The sequence below is a fragment of the Erpetoichthys calabaricus genome, chromosome 6, assembly GCF_900747795.2.
Source record: "Erpetoichthys calabaricus chromosome 6, fErpCal1.3, whole genome shotgun sequence".
NCBI lineage: Eukaryota > Metazoa > Chordata > Cladistia > Polypteriformes > Polypteridae > Erpetoichthys > Erpetoichthys calabaricus.
This window is the reverse complement of record NC_041399.2, coordinates 129,148,418-129,163,496: the sequence shown is the minus strand read 5'-3', so window position 1 is coordinate 129,163,496 and position 15,079 is coordinate 129,148,418. Positions and strand designations below refer to the sequence as shown.

General features: G+C 42.3%; 1 protein-coding gene across 1 annotated transcript in view; it reads right to left on the bottom strand.

Annotated features, from left to right (window-relative positions):
* The window catches only part of cul1b (cullin 1b), a 257,439-nt gene that overhangs the window by 82,589 nt on the left and 159,771 nt on the right, over nucleotides 1-15,079 (bottom strand). The window contains exons 16-17 of the mRNA XM_051928891.1: nucleotides 3,660-3,791; nucleotides 1,775-1,867 (exon numbers count right to left, since the gene is read on the bottom strand). Coding sequence (XP_051784851.1) covers nucleotides 1,775-1,867; nucleotides 3,660-3,791 — 225 coding nt within the window. The remainder of the gene's footprint in view (nucleotides 1-1,774; nucleotides 1,868-3,659; nucleotides 3,792-15,079) is intronic.

Sequence of the window (15,079 nt, the reverse complement as noted above, 5' to 3'; positions counted from 1 at the left end):
CACCACTAAACCTGTCATGCTGAATGATGTTACAGGCAGCATAACATTCTCCATGGCTTCTCCCGTTCACGTCTGTTACATGTCCTCAGGGTAAACCGCTCTGCTCTGTGAAAAGCACAGGATGCCAGTGGTGGAACTGCCAATTCTGGTATTCTATGGCAAATGCCAATCGAGCTCTATGGTGCTAGGCAGTGAGCACAGGGCCCACTAGAGGACGTCGGACTCTCGGGCCACCCTCATGAAGTCCATTTCTGATTGCTTGGTCAGAGACATTCACACCAGTGGCCTGCTGGAGATCATTTTGTAGGGCTCTGGCAGTGCTCATCCTGCTCCTTCTTGCCCAAAGGACCAAATACCGGTACTGCTGAATGGGTTAGCCTTTCTCCTGGAATCTCCTACATGCCCTTGAGACTGTGCTGGGAGACACAGAAAACCTTCTGGCAATGGCACGTATTGATGTGACATCCTGGAAAAGTTGGACTACCTGTGCAACTTCTGTAGGGTGCAGGTATCACCTTACGCTACCAGTAGTGACACCGACTGTAGCCAAATGCAAAACTTGTGAAAAAACCATCAGAAAAGATGAGGCGGGAAAAATGTCAGTGGCCTCCACCTGTTAAACCATTCCTGTTTTTGGGGTTGTCTCATTGTTGCCCCTTCTAGTGCAACTGTTAATTTCATTAACACGAAAGCAGCTGAAACTGATTAACACCCCCCTCTGCTACTTAACTGACCAGATCAGCATCCTAGGAGTTTCACTGACTTAATGTTATACTCTTATTAAAAAGTGTTTGTTTTATTTAGCGCTGTCGTCGAAGCAGCGATCACATCCTCCACACTGTTAAATTGGTGCCCTTTCAAGTCCCTTTTCATTCTGGGGAACAAGAAAAAGTCATAGGGAGCCAAGTTCGGTGAGTAACAGGGGTGGGGCACGTGTGATGCACTGACTGGTCAAAAAACGGGTGAATTCGCAAAGCTGTGTGTGCTGGGGCATTGTAATGGTGAAGGAGCCATTCGCCTGAATGCTACAATTCCGGCCTTGTCCTCCGCACTCTCTCTTTCAGCTGTCTTACGACCCCCACATAGTACTCTTGGTTGACCGTCAGACCACTTGAAACGAATTCGTTGTGCACAATGCCTCTAATTTCAAAGAAACAAATCAGCATCATTTTTCACGTTCACGTTTAACGTTCAATCTCACCTGTCTGGCTTTTTTGGGCCTTGGTGAAACAGGACTCTTCCACTGTCTCAATACTTGTTTTGTTTCAGGGTCATACCCCTAACACCAACTCTCTTCACTTGTTATGACCCTGGACAAGAAGTCTGGATCACTTTCAAGCTCCATTTTCAAGTCTTTGCACACATTGAGTCTAGTGTTCCACTGGTCATCTGTTAGCAGACAGGGTACAAATTTGGCCAAAACACATCTCATGCCCAGGTCTTCAGTCAAAATGCACTGAACTGAGCTCCATGTGACTCCTGTAGCTTCTGACAACTCATCAATTGTGTAAAGTCTTCATTAATTTTTTTGCTGATTTTTGCAATGTTTTTGTTATTCCAGCTGCTTGAAGGGCATCCAGAACAGGGTTAATCCTGGCTACTGACTGGCGAGGGATGAGAGAACAAGCACTGACCTTGATCCAACCCCCTCCACTCGCCATCCAGCCACACGGAGGCCAGTCTCGCTTCTTTTGGGTTCCCCCTCATATATACAAAGGTATATATACAAACATACACATTGACTATATGTAGACAAAAGTATCTGAACACTTACTATTTTAATTTGTGTGCTGTCTGTCAGTTGTTGAACAGTGTAAATATCTTCTGTGTTATACTGCAACAGGATTGCCATCTGGAATGTGGATGCCTTTAGAAGGAGGAAAAAAAAAACCAGGAACTTTAGTTTCTTAAACAGAACTAATCTACATTCTGTCAGAATAATGTCTAATAACACTGACTATAAATTTCTAAAATTGTGCACACCTGAGCAGATTATACAGTGAACATACTTCATATTGCTGCTTGGACCTACCCACTGGATTGACCTGAACTCATATTTGTTCAACAGTATTGATACAATTCACTTGTTGTTGACAAGTTGCATTAGCCTATGGAGCAGTCACTAACCTTATGTGGTGACATTCCATTAAATAACTGAGCGGCTTCGCGGGAGCCTTTAAAACAGGCAAACCACCTAAAGTCTCAAAAGAATTAGAACTTGTGTGGCCCAGTGAGCAATCATTTAAGGATAGCAAGCTAACTAAAAAAGTGATGTAAACAGCAAGAAACCATGGGCACTCTGCATCTGTGAGCACTGCAGCAACACATACCAGCACTCTTCCTATTCAAACTTTGTGAGTGAAACACTGTCCAGGCTGCTTTTCCTTAGCTGAAGTCAGGATTCTCATACTCCTGACAGCTTTCTTGCGAGGTGCACAAGACTTATATTAATAATAAAAAAAAAACTGACAGCTGCCGTTTGGCACTTTGAGGAAATTTCTGCAAATGTTTGGAGACAATTGATGACGTTCATTTATATCGACAATGTGCCCAGTTAATCGTCAATGGACACTATCATTGGCTCTGGCCTAATTCATACTTTCTTAATTTCATTAATTACCTCTCAAGTTTGGTTCCTTATCTGAAACTCTCATGGAAACTTAGAAATGTAACCAAAAAGATGACCATGATTCTCTTAAAATGGCGTTTATGCAAACAACTCATATTTAAAAGGCAACATCTATAAAGCTGAGAAGTAAAACAATGCAAAATGTATTATGGTCCAATGCCCAGGCTTACCGGCTATTACCGGCTTTTAAAAAATTTAAAATCATACAGCAGTTACAGAAAGCTGTCATCACAGTTAAATAATATAACCGAATAAAAAATAACTTTCCAGTTTTATTCTAATCTTGAATGTCCTTTTACAGTTACAAATCCTATAAAATTAAAAATTTATAACATTTTATTTTACCTTAAATAATATCCTTATTAAAAAAGTGCATTCTGAAACAGACATTAGAACTTTAAGAAATTAAGCTAAATATATGATTATCCTTTTTTCGTTGTTATGTTACTTTAAACAAACAAAGCTTACTCTTCCCAAACATCAGCTAGCCCTACCTTCAAGAATCAAACTACTGCTACATCTACAGAAGAAGCGCTACAATTTGCTTCAGCAAGCACACAAATGGCAGGTGTTAAATGACTAGTTTTAAAAAAATAAACACCATCCTTCATATTTTCTAGAAAAGAAACAATACCAGATGGAGTACCACTTCTATCTGGTATTAGTTCAGTAGTGTGTAAGACAAGGACATGTTCAGAACATGTGGTCTAGGAAGGTGCTTGAAAATGAGATGCTATCTTGTTTAATTAAAACAGTTAGTGAACAGGATTGATTATACTCTATGTGCTTTTCTGAAGAAAGCTTCAAACACAGTATTAATTAATGACGAGACAAAATACATAGAAAAGTATGATCCAATAAAATTATGGATACACACGTGAAAAGTGTTTTGTTTCAAGACTATTTTAAGTTGAACAAAACAAATTTAAATGTAATTCATTTTACAAAACTTTCAGTCTGACAGTTATTTCTTTTTGATTCCAAAATTTATTTTAATGGAATGTATGAAAAAAACATTTTTAAAACTCACCTGCAGTGTATACCTATTTTTAAAGCAATTGGTGACCAGCTCCCCTTTAGATAGATGATAAAGCCATGTTAGTTTACGGCCACTGTGTCTACTCGCATAAAAGGCAGTGAATCTTTGGTAACTCCTTTCAAGCTGTTGAAAGAAAGGAAAGAGCACTTGAATTCTCAACTTAACCGAAAAACATCAAAAAATATTTTCTATTAGTCTAAGGAAAAAACAGAAATAACTTTCATTTTTAAATAATAAAAAAGTACTCACTTCTATTAATTATGCAAACCACCTCCCTGACACACTTTACAAAAGTATCCAAATTAAAAATAACTTTGTACCATTGTAATTCCAAAGTAAAATCTAGTTTGCATCAGAGAGACAAACATCCTAAGAAATCACAGATCTTATTTGGTAAGTTTTACCAATGCCTAATATGCCTGACCAATTGGAACATTATAGCCCTTCTTTAATTTATTACTCTTAGTCACAGAAAAACCATAAATAAATACACAGTTGTTAAAAGGCAAATTATGAAAAATAAAAACTGAGGTAAGTACAGTTCAGTGGTTATATTCTATAACAAAAGACACAACAATGAAAGACAATGGACAGGGCATTTATATGTAGGCAGAAACATCAATCATCTGCCAAACTGGCAACTTTCTCTTGATTCCCCAAAATCTGTCACTCCATGGTGTCTCATTGAGATGCCTATGCACATATTTTGTATAGCTCCTTCTACACTGCTCTGTCAAACAAAGTTGCTCTGTATCCATGTGTGTTTTTACGGACTTCATTTATAAAACAGCAGGAAGACCACACAAATTAAGATATGAAGTAATGGGTTCTGGTGTATCGATGTTAGTAGGAAAATCTGCAACAAGCCTCTTAATTTTCAGGTGATATTCAGACATTTTTCAGACTGTCTAAAAGAATTGCGTTCCAGCACTTTTACCAATCTTTCTGCATTGTAATTAGTGATTAGTTAAATCGATAAAAGTGGTGAATCCGAGTCACCGCAGATTTATTTGAATCCAGACAGACTTTCTAATTGCAATGTCCTTTAGTTTAGAGCCCACAACAGAGTTACTGAGCTGTAATCAATATAGATCTTAAAACAAGCAACATGGTAAAAGGCTTGAAGACCAGATATAGAAAACATTTGCTGACTATTAAAAACAGAGCATAAGGAAAAATGACAAGAAACCTCCGGGGCAGTGCTATTAGACCACATAGCAGTTGCTGCAATGCTTGTAAACAGAAAGCATCTTTGGGGCTGTAACAAAGCTTAGGCATTAAAACACATTAAAAAATGCTGTCTCTGTCAATGCTTTCCACTGCAGAAAGATGGATGGATGGATTGATAAATGGATAGAAAAATAAGTTCAGAAGGTGGATACACATATGGCAGGTTAGGACACAAAGCTAAGACTATAAAATTATTGGACCTTCTCAATTGTAGACTTGGACATTTTATTTTCAAGATAAGGTCCCAGATATTTCAAGCCATTCTTTGTCCACCATAATCCTGCTCTATATCTCCTTCAATACTGCTAAACTCTTAAACGGTAACATTATACAATGTTATTGACTGTTATACCTGCCTTGTACTCTCCACCTTGCACTTTTTAACTTGCACTGTGTTTTTATCAGTCTTTAATTAATATTGTTTTATCAGTATGCTGCTGAAAGAGTATGTGAATTTCCCCTTGGGGATTAATAAAGTATCTATCTATCTATCTATCTATCTATCTATCTATCTATCTATCTATCTATCTATCTATCTATCTATCTATCTATGCTTTGTGCTGACGTGTGCTTTGCAAACGCTAGAGGGTGTTGAGTTTTTTGTCTGTTCTGTGGTGTGAGATTTAAATAAAAAAAATACATTTTGCTCTTAAAAACTTGTTTTGGTTGCTACTAAGGAACCGTGTGGGAATTTTTAAAGTTTTTTTTCCCTTTAGAAGGTTTTTGTTTTGCTTCTTTTCACCCACACAAGAGCAAAAGTAGCTGGGTGTTTGGAAGTGCACTTGGAAAAGTTACTTGTACTTGTTCTTGTTATCTGTATTTGAATTAGCATGGAGGAGGTAGGGTAGAAAGCAGCAGTCACTGATATCGGCATTTGTAAGCAAATAACAGCCTAGGCAGTAAAACGGGAAGGCTCAACGGTGCACAGGTAAGCAGCCAGCTTTAAGATGCCTATCAGGCACAAGGGGCTGTAGGAGCAAATAAGGTAGTAAAGTTTTATTTATTTATTTTAGATTAAACAGTCCTTAGCAGTCCAGAGGTAGAGCAGTTAAGTGGGCGAGAGTACAAGGGCTCATTAATATGGAGGAATACAAACAGTGCGAGTGGAGAGCTTATAAGTAAGAGGAGCGCAAAGTTATGAGAAGAGACAGAGAAAAGTAAAGTTAACCTCATAGAAAGACAAATAGCAGGCAGCTGAGAGGGAGAATAGTACAGGAGCTTAAGGGGAAAAGGTGTAAAATATCTGTAGCAGATCTTAGTGTTATCACTTAAGTTAAGGAGCAGCCGAAAGAAGAAGAAATTTAGTTTTAAGGGAAAAAAAAAAGTTAAGGCAGTTTACTAATCCCAATTCAAATTTTAATAATGAGGCCAGTGCAATGCAAGTCCTGTTGGATGTTGGACTTTTTAGATGATGGTTTGGAAGAGCTAGTTGTCTATGAGGGCTACATCTGCAAGAGATGCCAGCTGATCAAGCACCTCGAGCTCAGGGTTGCTGAAATGGAGGAGGAGTTGGCTGACCTGCGTTGTAATAGATAATTGGTGGACTTGGCCCAGGTGTCCTTTAGAGAGATAGTGTGCACCCCCCAAGGTGGCGCGGGAGGAGATTCCAGACCAGACAGGTAGAAATAGGTGGGTCACGGTCACAAGGAGTAAGGTAAAGGGTGCACACTGTCCTTGCGGAGCTGGACGGTGTCTCTGATAATTCTGAGGTGATAGGCAGGGATGAGGAGCCCCAACGGGCCACCTCAAAACCAGTTCCCAAAAAGAGAGAGGTAGTGATAGTTGGGGACTCAATCATTAGGGGGATTGAAGCGCAGGTGTGCTTCAGAGAGAGAGAGTCTTGCACAGTGTATTGCCATCCGGGAGCACAGGTGGGAGACCTCCCTGGAAGGGTGGATAGGTTCTTGGCCAGAGTGGGGGGTGGATCCAGTTGTCATTGTCCATGTTGGAACAAATGACATACATAAGGGTAGTCTGTCAGATCTGCGATCCAAATTCAAGGAGTTAGGTGCCAAGCTGAGGAGTAGAACTGACAAGGTAGTCTTCTCCGAAGTTCTGCCTGTGCCACGCGCCTGTCCAGGTAAGATTGAGGAGATTAGAAGGCTTAACGCGTGGCTCAAATCTTGGTGCAGGGTAGAAGGGTATAGGTTTATGGGGCACTGGGACTCCTTTTGGAACAGATGGGACCTGTTCCGCTGTGACGGGTTATATCTGAACTGGAGGCGCACCAATGTATTGGGGAGGCGTATGTGTAGACTAGTTGAGGATTGTTTAAACTAGGGAATGGGGGAGCAGGGAGTTTAGGAAAGGCCAGGTTCAGATCTATACAAGGAAGAACAAACAATGGTGTAGAAATAAAAATGCATAGTAATGTAAATTCTAAGCAACCATTTAAATGTAGAAGGAGTAACACATTAAAAATAGCTTGCCTTAATGCTAGAAATATCAAAAATAAGGTGAGTGAGTTGGAGTTGTATGTAGCAGAGCATAAGTATAATATTACAGCAATAACGGAAACCTGGCTAAATAACAAAGATGGGGATGAGAGTAACACAGAGGGTTACACATTTTTTAGGAAGGACAGACAGAACAGAAAAGGAGGTGGGGTTGCTGTTTATGCCAAACGGGAGTTAAATGCAAGTCCTCTTCAGTTGGATGATGAGCCCCATCTTAGTGAGGACATGTGGCTTTGCCTGGAAAATATTAGGGAAAGGGGTCTTATTTTAGGAGTGTGTTATAGACCACCCAATTCAGACAGTAATTTCAACACACATCTTTTTAGTAATATCAAAAAGGCAAGTTTACAGGGAGATATTATAGTCATGGGGGACTTTAATTATCCAAATATTAACTGGGATAACCTTGCAGATGGAGGAGCACAAGAGTTTTTAGAAGTAATCAGTGACTGTTTTTTAACACTGCATGTTAAAGCACCAACAAGGGGTGAAGCCTGTCTGGATTTAGTATTTTGTAATAATCAAGATAGAATTGAGGGTGTAGAGGTGATTGAACCACTAGGATCAAGTGACCATAATGTAATATAATTCTCAGTATTTTGTAAGAGTACAGATGCAAAGACTAAAATTGTTAACTTGAACTTTGGTAGGGCTAATTTTGAGCAGATGCGACAATGTCTGAGTAGGATACACTGGGATAAGCTTTTAAGTGCAGGTACAGTCGAAGAGCACTGGAACAGGTTTAAAATGTTTTACATGTAATGCAGGACAGATACATAGCTAAATTTGTAATTAATAGCAAACTAAAAAAACCCACAGTGGATTAATAAAGATTTAAAAAAGAAGTTGCAAAGGAAAAAACTGCTTTATTAGGCATATAAGACTAATGCCTGCAAAGTGAATCGTACAGCATATGAGAACATGAGGGCAACCATCAAGAAGGATATCAGGGAGGCTAAAAGACAGTTGGAGAGGAATATAGCAGATAAGGCGAAAGATGACCCTAAGAGATTCTTTCAGTATTTTAGTAGTAAAAGAACAGTCAAGGAGGAGGTCAAGTGCATCAGAAATAGCTAAGGGGAATTAAAAGATACAGACAGTGAAATAGCAGATGCCCTAAACTTACATTTTTCTGAATTTTTTACAAGTGAGCAAGTGGATAACCTCCAAGAGGTAAATGGGACTACTAATCACCAGGAACAGATAATATTTACCCTTGAGTTCTTAAGGAGACTAGCGAGTACATATATAAACTCTTGACACATATTTTTAGGAAGTCACAGTGTACTGGAGAGATTCCCGAAGGACTGGAAAATGGCAAGTATCATCCCATTATATAAAAAGGGTGACAGTGCAGATCCAAGCAACTATAGGCCAGTAAGCTTAACATGCATCACAGGAAAATTAATGGAAGGAATTATTAAGGATAAGATTGAGCAACACCTGGCAAGGACAGGAGTTATTCTGAACACTCAGCATGGGTTCAGAAGAGGTAGGTTGTGTTTTACTAACATGCTGGAATTTTATGAGGAGGCAAGAAAAGGATACGATCAAAGTGGAGCATATGATATTATTTATCATGACATTCAGAAAGCATTTGATAAGGTGCCACATGAGAGGTTGGGCATCAAATTAAAAGAAGTGGGAGTTCAGGGTGATGTTTTTAGATAAGTGCAGAATTGACTCAGACACAGGAAGCAGAGGGTGATGGTGCGAGGAACCTCATCAGAACTGGCCGATGTTAAGAGTGGTGTTCCACAGGGGTCAGTGCTAGAGCCACTGCTATTTTTAACATATATAAATGACTTAGATTTATGAGGAAAGATTAAAAGAGCTGAGCCTATACAGTTTAAGCAAAAGAAGATTAAGAGGTGACATGACTGAAGTGTTTAAAATTATGAAGGGAATTAGTACAGTGGATTGAGACTGTTATTTTAAAATGAGTTCAACAAGAACACGGGGACACAGTTGGAAACATGTTAAGGTTAAATTTTGTACAAACATTAGGAAGTTTTTCTTTACACAAAGAACGATAGACACTTGGAATAAGCTACCAAGTAGTGTGGTAGACATTAAGACGTTGGGGATTTTCAAAACTCGACTTGATGTTTTTTGGAAGAAATAAGTGGATAGGACTAGAGAGGTTTGTTGGGCTGAATGGCCTGTTCTCGTCTAGAGTGTGCTAATGTTCTATCTATCTAATCCTGTTTATTGTAACTGACGACACTATATGAAAATTTTCTAAAACTGTAACCATTCCATGAACATCAGAATTGGGCTTCCTACTAGCACTATGATGATGTCACTAAAATAGGCTTCCATCCGAAAAAACAATGGGTAGTGACAGACAAACTTCCCACTCTTGTCCTTAACCCCATAGTACGGTTTTAACAGTCGAAACACTGAGAAAGAACCAAAGACCTGTCTGATAATCCTGCTTACTCTAAACTGACTAATTCCTTCTCCACAGCAAAATTCACTGACAAAGTAAAAAAAAATGCACTGCTCATCTGCAAAGCAGATTGAATGCATTTGCAACAGGTACATGGCCTACCACTAAAAGTCACCTAGGCAGTAGGCAAAAATCAGGCACATTTACCCAGTAATCCTAAATACATAATTCAACATCCTAAAGACCCACTTCAACAATACTCAAAATGTTACTGCCTGTTGCTTTCAAGTTTATAAATGATGCAACATGTTTCACACTAGTATATTGCCGCATGCATTAAGAAAAAGATCAACTGACTTTTTAAAGTAACTTTTATTTCTGTCTGAATAGACTGTGTTCTATTTCATTATGTTTAAATTTTATTTTGTATGAAACCAAATGAACAATACATTTTATTTTATATTAAACCAAATGAACAAGTAAATTGACATAAAAAATTCCTTTTCACATCTCATTCCTTCCAGTCCTCCGAAAAAGGTTATGTATAGACATAGCAGATACTAAGTAATTAATAATCATATTCTCAGCACATCACGTTTACTGTCGCAACACCTGGTAGACACCATAAAAATTTCTGTCCAAGAGCACATCTATGTTCAAAGTGAATAATATGTCCTGCCTATCAAAGGCACCACAAAAGAGCAAGCAAGTATAACACTCTGTGCTTGTTTTAATCTATGCTTATCCCATTCTAATCCATACAGTCAACATGTACACTACCAGTCAAAAGTTTTAGAACACCTCAGTTTTCCTTCAAATTTACTCTTTTGAAATGCAATGAATGACCTAAAATGGCGAAAAGGTAAGAAATTAATTGCCAGAGGTTTAAATCTCAAGTTTAGGTTACCAAAAACTGAAAAAAGGACATTTCAGAATATTACAAACAGACCTTCTTCAGGCTCGATGGTGAGCTCCTAGTGGCCAGGCTTGCACCCATGGAGCTCGGCCGGGCACAGCCCGAAGAGGCAACGTGGGTCCCCCTTCCCATGGGCTCACCACCTATGGGAGGGGCCAAGGAGGTCGGGTGCAGTGTGAGTTGGGTAGTGGCCGAAGGCGGGGACCTTGGCGGTCTGATCCTCGGCTACAAAAGCTGGCTCTTGGGACGTGGAATGTCACCTCTCTGAAGGGGAAGGAGCCTGAGCTAGTGTGCGAGGTCGAGAGGTTCCGGCTAGATATAGTCGGGCTCACCTCGATGCACAGCTTGGACTCTGGAACCAATCTCCTTGAGAGGGGCTGGACTCTCTACCACTCTGGAGTTGCCCCCGGTGAGAGGCGCCGAGTGGGTGTGGGCATACTAATTGCCCCCCGACTTGGAGCCTGTACATTGGGGTTTACCCCGGTGGACGAGAGGGTAGGCTCCCTCCGCCTTCGCGTGGGGGGACAGGTCCTAACTGTTGTTTGTGCGTATGCACCGAACAGCAGTTCAAAGTACCCACCCTTTTTGGAGTCCCTGGAGGGGGTGCTGGAGGGCACACCTTCTGGGGACTCCCTCGTACTGCTAGGAGACTTCAATGCTCACATGGGCAATGACAGTGAGACCTGGAAGGGCGTGACTGGGAGGAATGGCCCCCCCGATCTGAACCCGAGTGGTGTTTTGTTATTGGACTTCTGTGCTCGTCACCGACTGTCCATAACGAAAACCATATTCAAGCATAGGGGTGTTCATATGTACACTTGGCACCAGGACACCCTAGGCCTCAGTTCGATGATCGACTTTGTGGTCGTGTCGTCGGACTTGCGGCCACATGTCTTGGACACTCGGGTGAAGAGAGGGGCGGAGCTGTCAACTGATCACCACCTGGTGGTGAGTTGGCTCCGATGGTGAGGGAGGATGCCGGTCAGGCCTGGTAGGCCCAAACGTGTTGTGAGGGTCTGCTGGGAACGTCTGGCAGAGCCCCCTGTCAGAAGTAGCTTCAACTCCCACCTCTGGCAGAACTTCGACCATGTCCCGAGGGAGGTGGGGGACATTGAGTCCGAATGGGCCATGTTCCGTGGCTCTATTGTTGAGGCGGCTGACCGGAGCTGTGGCCGTAAGGTAGTCGGTGCCTGGCGTGGCGGCAATCCCCGAACCCATTGGTGGACACCAGCGGTGAAGGATGCCGTCAAGCTGAAGAAAGAGTCCTACCGGTCCCTTTTGTCCTGTGGGACTCTGGAGGCAGCTGATAGGTACCGGCAGGCCAAGCGGAATGAGGCTTCGGTGGTTGCTGAGGCAAAAACTCGGGCATGGGAGGAGTTTGGGGAGGCCATGGAGAACGACTTTCGGACGGCTTCGAGGAGATTCTGGTCCACCGTTCGGCGACTCAGGAGGAGGAAGCAGTGCAGTGTCAACACTGTGTATGGTAGGGATGGTGCGCTGCTGACCTCGACTCGGGACGTTGTGGGTCGGTGGGGGGAGTACTTCGAAGACCTCCTCAATCCCACTAACATGCCTTCCAATGTGGAAGCAGAGCCTGGGGACTCAGAGGTGGGCTCCCCCATCTCTGGGACTGAGGTCACCAAGGTGGTCAAAAAACTCCTTGGTGGCAGGGCCCCGGGGGTGGATGAGATACGCCCGGAGTTCCTCAAGGCTCTGGATGTTGTAGGGCTGTCTTGGTTGACAAGTCTCTGCAACATTGCATGGACATCAGGGACAGTGCCTCTGGATTGGCAGACTGGGGTGGTGGTCCCCCTCTTTAAGAAGGGGGACCGGAGGGTGTGTTCCAACTACAGAGGGATCACACTCCTCAGCGTCCCTGGAAAAGTCTATTCGGGGGTTCTGGAGAGGAGGGTCCGTCGGATAGTCGAACCTCAGATTCAGGAGGAACAGTGTGGTTTTCGTCCTGGTCGCGGAACAGTGGACCAGCTCTACACCCTTAGCAGGGTCCTGGAGGGTGCATGGGAGTTCGCCCAACCAGTCTACATGTGTTTTGTGGACTTGGAAAAGGCGTTCGACCGTGTCCCTCGGGAAATCCTGTGGGGGGTACTCCGAGAGTATGGGGTACCGGACCCCCTGATAAGAGCTGTTCGGTCCCTGTACGATCGGTGTCAGAGCTTGGTCCGCATTGCCGGCAGTAAGTCGAACCCGTTTCCAGTGAGAGTTGGACTCCGCCAGGGCTGCACTTTGTCACCGATTCTGTTCTATGGACAGAATTTCTAGGCGCAGCCAGGGTGTTGAGGGGGTCCGGCTTGGTGGACTCAGGATTGGGTCACTGCTTTTTGCAGATGATGTTGTCCTGTTTGCTTCATCAGGCCGTGATCTTCAGCTCTCTCTGGATCGGTTCGCAGCTGAGTGTGAAGCGGCTGGGATGGGAATCAGCACCTCCAAATCCGAGACCATGGTCCTCAGCCGGAAAAGGGTGGAGTGCCCTCTCAGGGTTGGGAGCGAGATCCTGCCCCAAGTGGAGGAGTTCAAGTATCTCGGGGTCTTGTTCACGAGTGAGGGAAGAATGGAGCGTGAGATCGACAGGCGAATCGGTGCGGCGTCCGCAGTGATGCGGGCTCTGCATCGGTCTGTCGTGGTGAAAAAGGAGCTGAGCCATAAGGCAAAGCTCTCAATTTACCAGTCGATCTATGTTCCTACCCTCACCTATGGTCATGAGCTATGGGTAGTGACCGAAAGAACGAGATCGCGAATACAAGCGGCTGAAATGAGTTTTCTCCGCAGGGTGTCTGGGCTCTCCCTTAAAGATAGGGTGAGAAGCTCAGTCATCCGGGAGGGGCTCAGAGTAGACACGCTGCTCCTCCGCATCGAGAGAAGTCAGATGAGGAGGCTCGGGCATCTGATAAGGATGCCTCCTGGACGCCTCCCTGGTGAGGTGTTCCGGGCACGTCCAACCGGGAGGAGGCCCCGGGGAAGACCCAGGACACGCTGGAGGGACTATGTCTCCTGGCTGGCCTGGGAACGCCTTGGGATTCCCCCGGAAGAGCTAGAAGAAGTGGCCAGGGAGAGGGAAGTCTGGGCATCTCTGCTCAAGCTGCTGCCCCCGCGACCTGACCTCGGATAAGCGGAAGAGGATGGATGGACCTTCTTCAGGGAACAATTAATAGGTTACAATCTACATATGTTCTGTAAAAAAGTAAATTAAGTAAGTTGAAGCAAACAATTTGTACAGATGTCCCAAATTCTGTTGATTACTTAAAAACCCTTTGTCTTAAAGCACAGTTGGAACAGACAGCCCTGTGCAGTACTACTTGGACAATATTACATTGGCATTGAACAAATAAACAATGGCAAATAAAAAGTAATTTTAGGCAATTAAGATACACAATTTAGAGAAATTTTTGTGGCTTCAAATGAAGATTTCTTCAATTTTTGCTGCCAGTCAGAATGTCAAAATATATAATTACTGCAACCCTATACAAAATAATAAAAATAATGATTAAAAAATGTTACTAATTGCAATAACCAATAGAATAACTCAGCTGTTAACACTAGAATTACCAAAGCATACGAAAAAACTCGTAAATCCGTCCCACCTTAAATCCCTTCGCACCTTTCCATCAGCGTCTTATGTCTTGTAAATGTGTCGATAAGCGGGAAGCAGCCTATCACATCCCCCCATCACCGCACAGTTTTCTCAGCTCAAGTCTGTTTACCTGCGTGTCAGTTGCTTAGAGTTGTATAGAGTGAGGAGTCAAGCAAAATGACGCCTTTTATAAATACTATATTGTTATTTGGAACACATGCATGTGTGTTCCGTGTCTACAACAATCTATGTAAACACATCGTTAAAAAGAAACGTTTGTCATGTTTTAGTAATAAATGACAAAATGTAGACATGAAGTGTATCATGTGTGAAGCCTGAAGTCCAAATATCAAGTAAACACATTCACAAAAGGTACAAATATAACAGAACAAGTGCACTTCTATTCAAGAATATAATTGCAGAAAAAGAACTCGTGTTGGTTCACTTGTAAAATATGTTTTTTATGGAAAGGTACCCAATTTATAGTTTGAAATAATATACTAGTTACATGGTAATTGGAGGGTAAATACCAGGCTTTACCTCAATCCTTACCTTTTGATGTGGGGGAAAAACAGCCTGGTCTGTAAACTGCATGGCACAGAATAGAGAATGCAAATCAATCAGCTTGGCCACTTTGTTAAATCTTACTGCTCTGCACTGTTCTTTATTTTTTTAACTGAAAAAGCATACCATTTCCTCTAATCCACTTTGAATTTTCTACAATTAATATGATGGTGAAAACAGCTTAGTATTTCTCGGTTCACACTTGTTTGGCATGGAACTACTTCATGTCTGGTTTACCGGTTATTTTATATTTTGACTATTAAA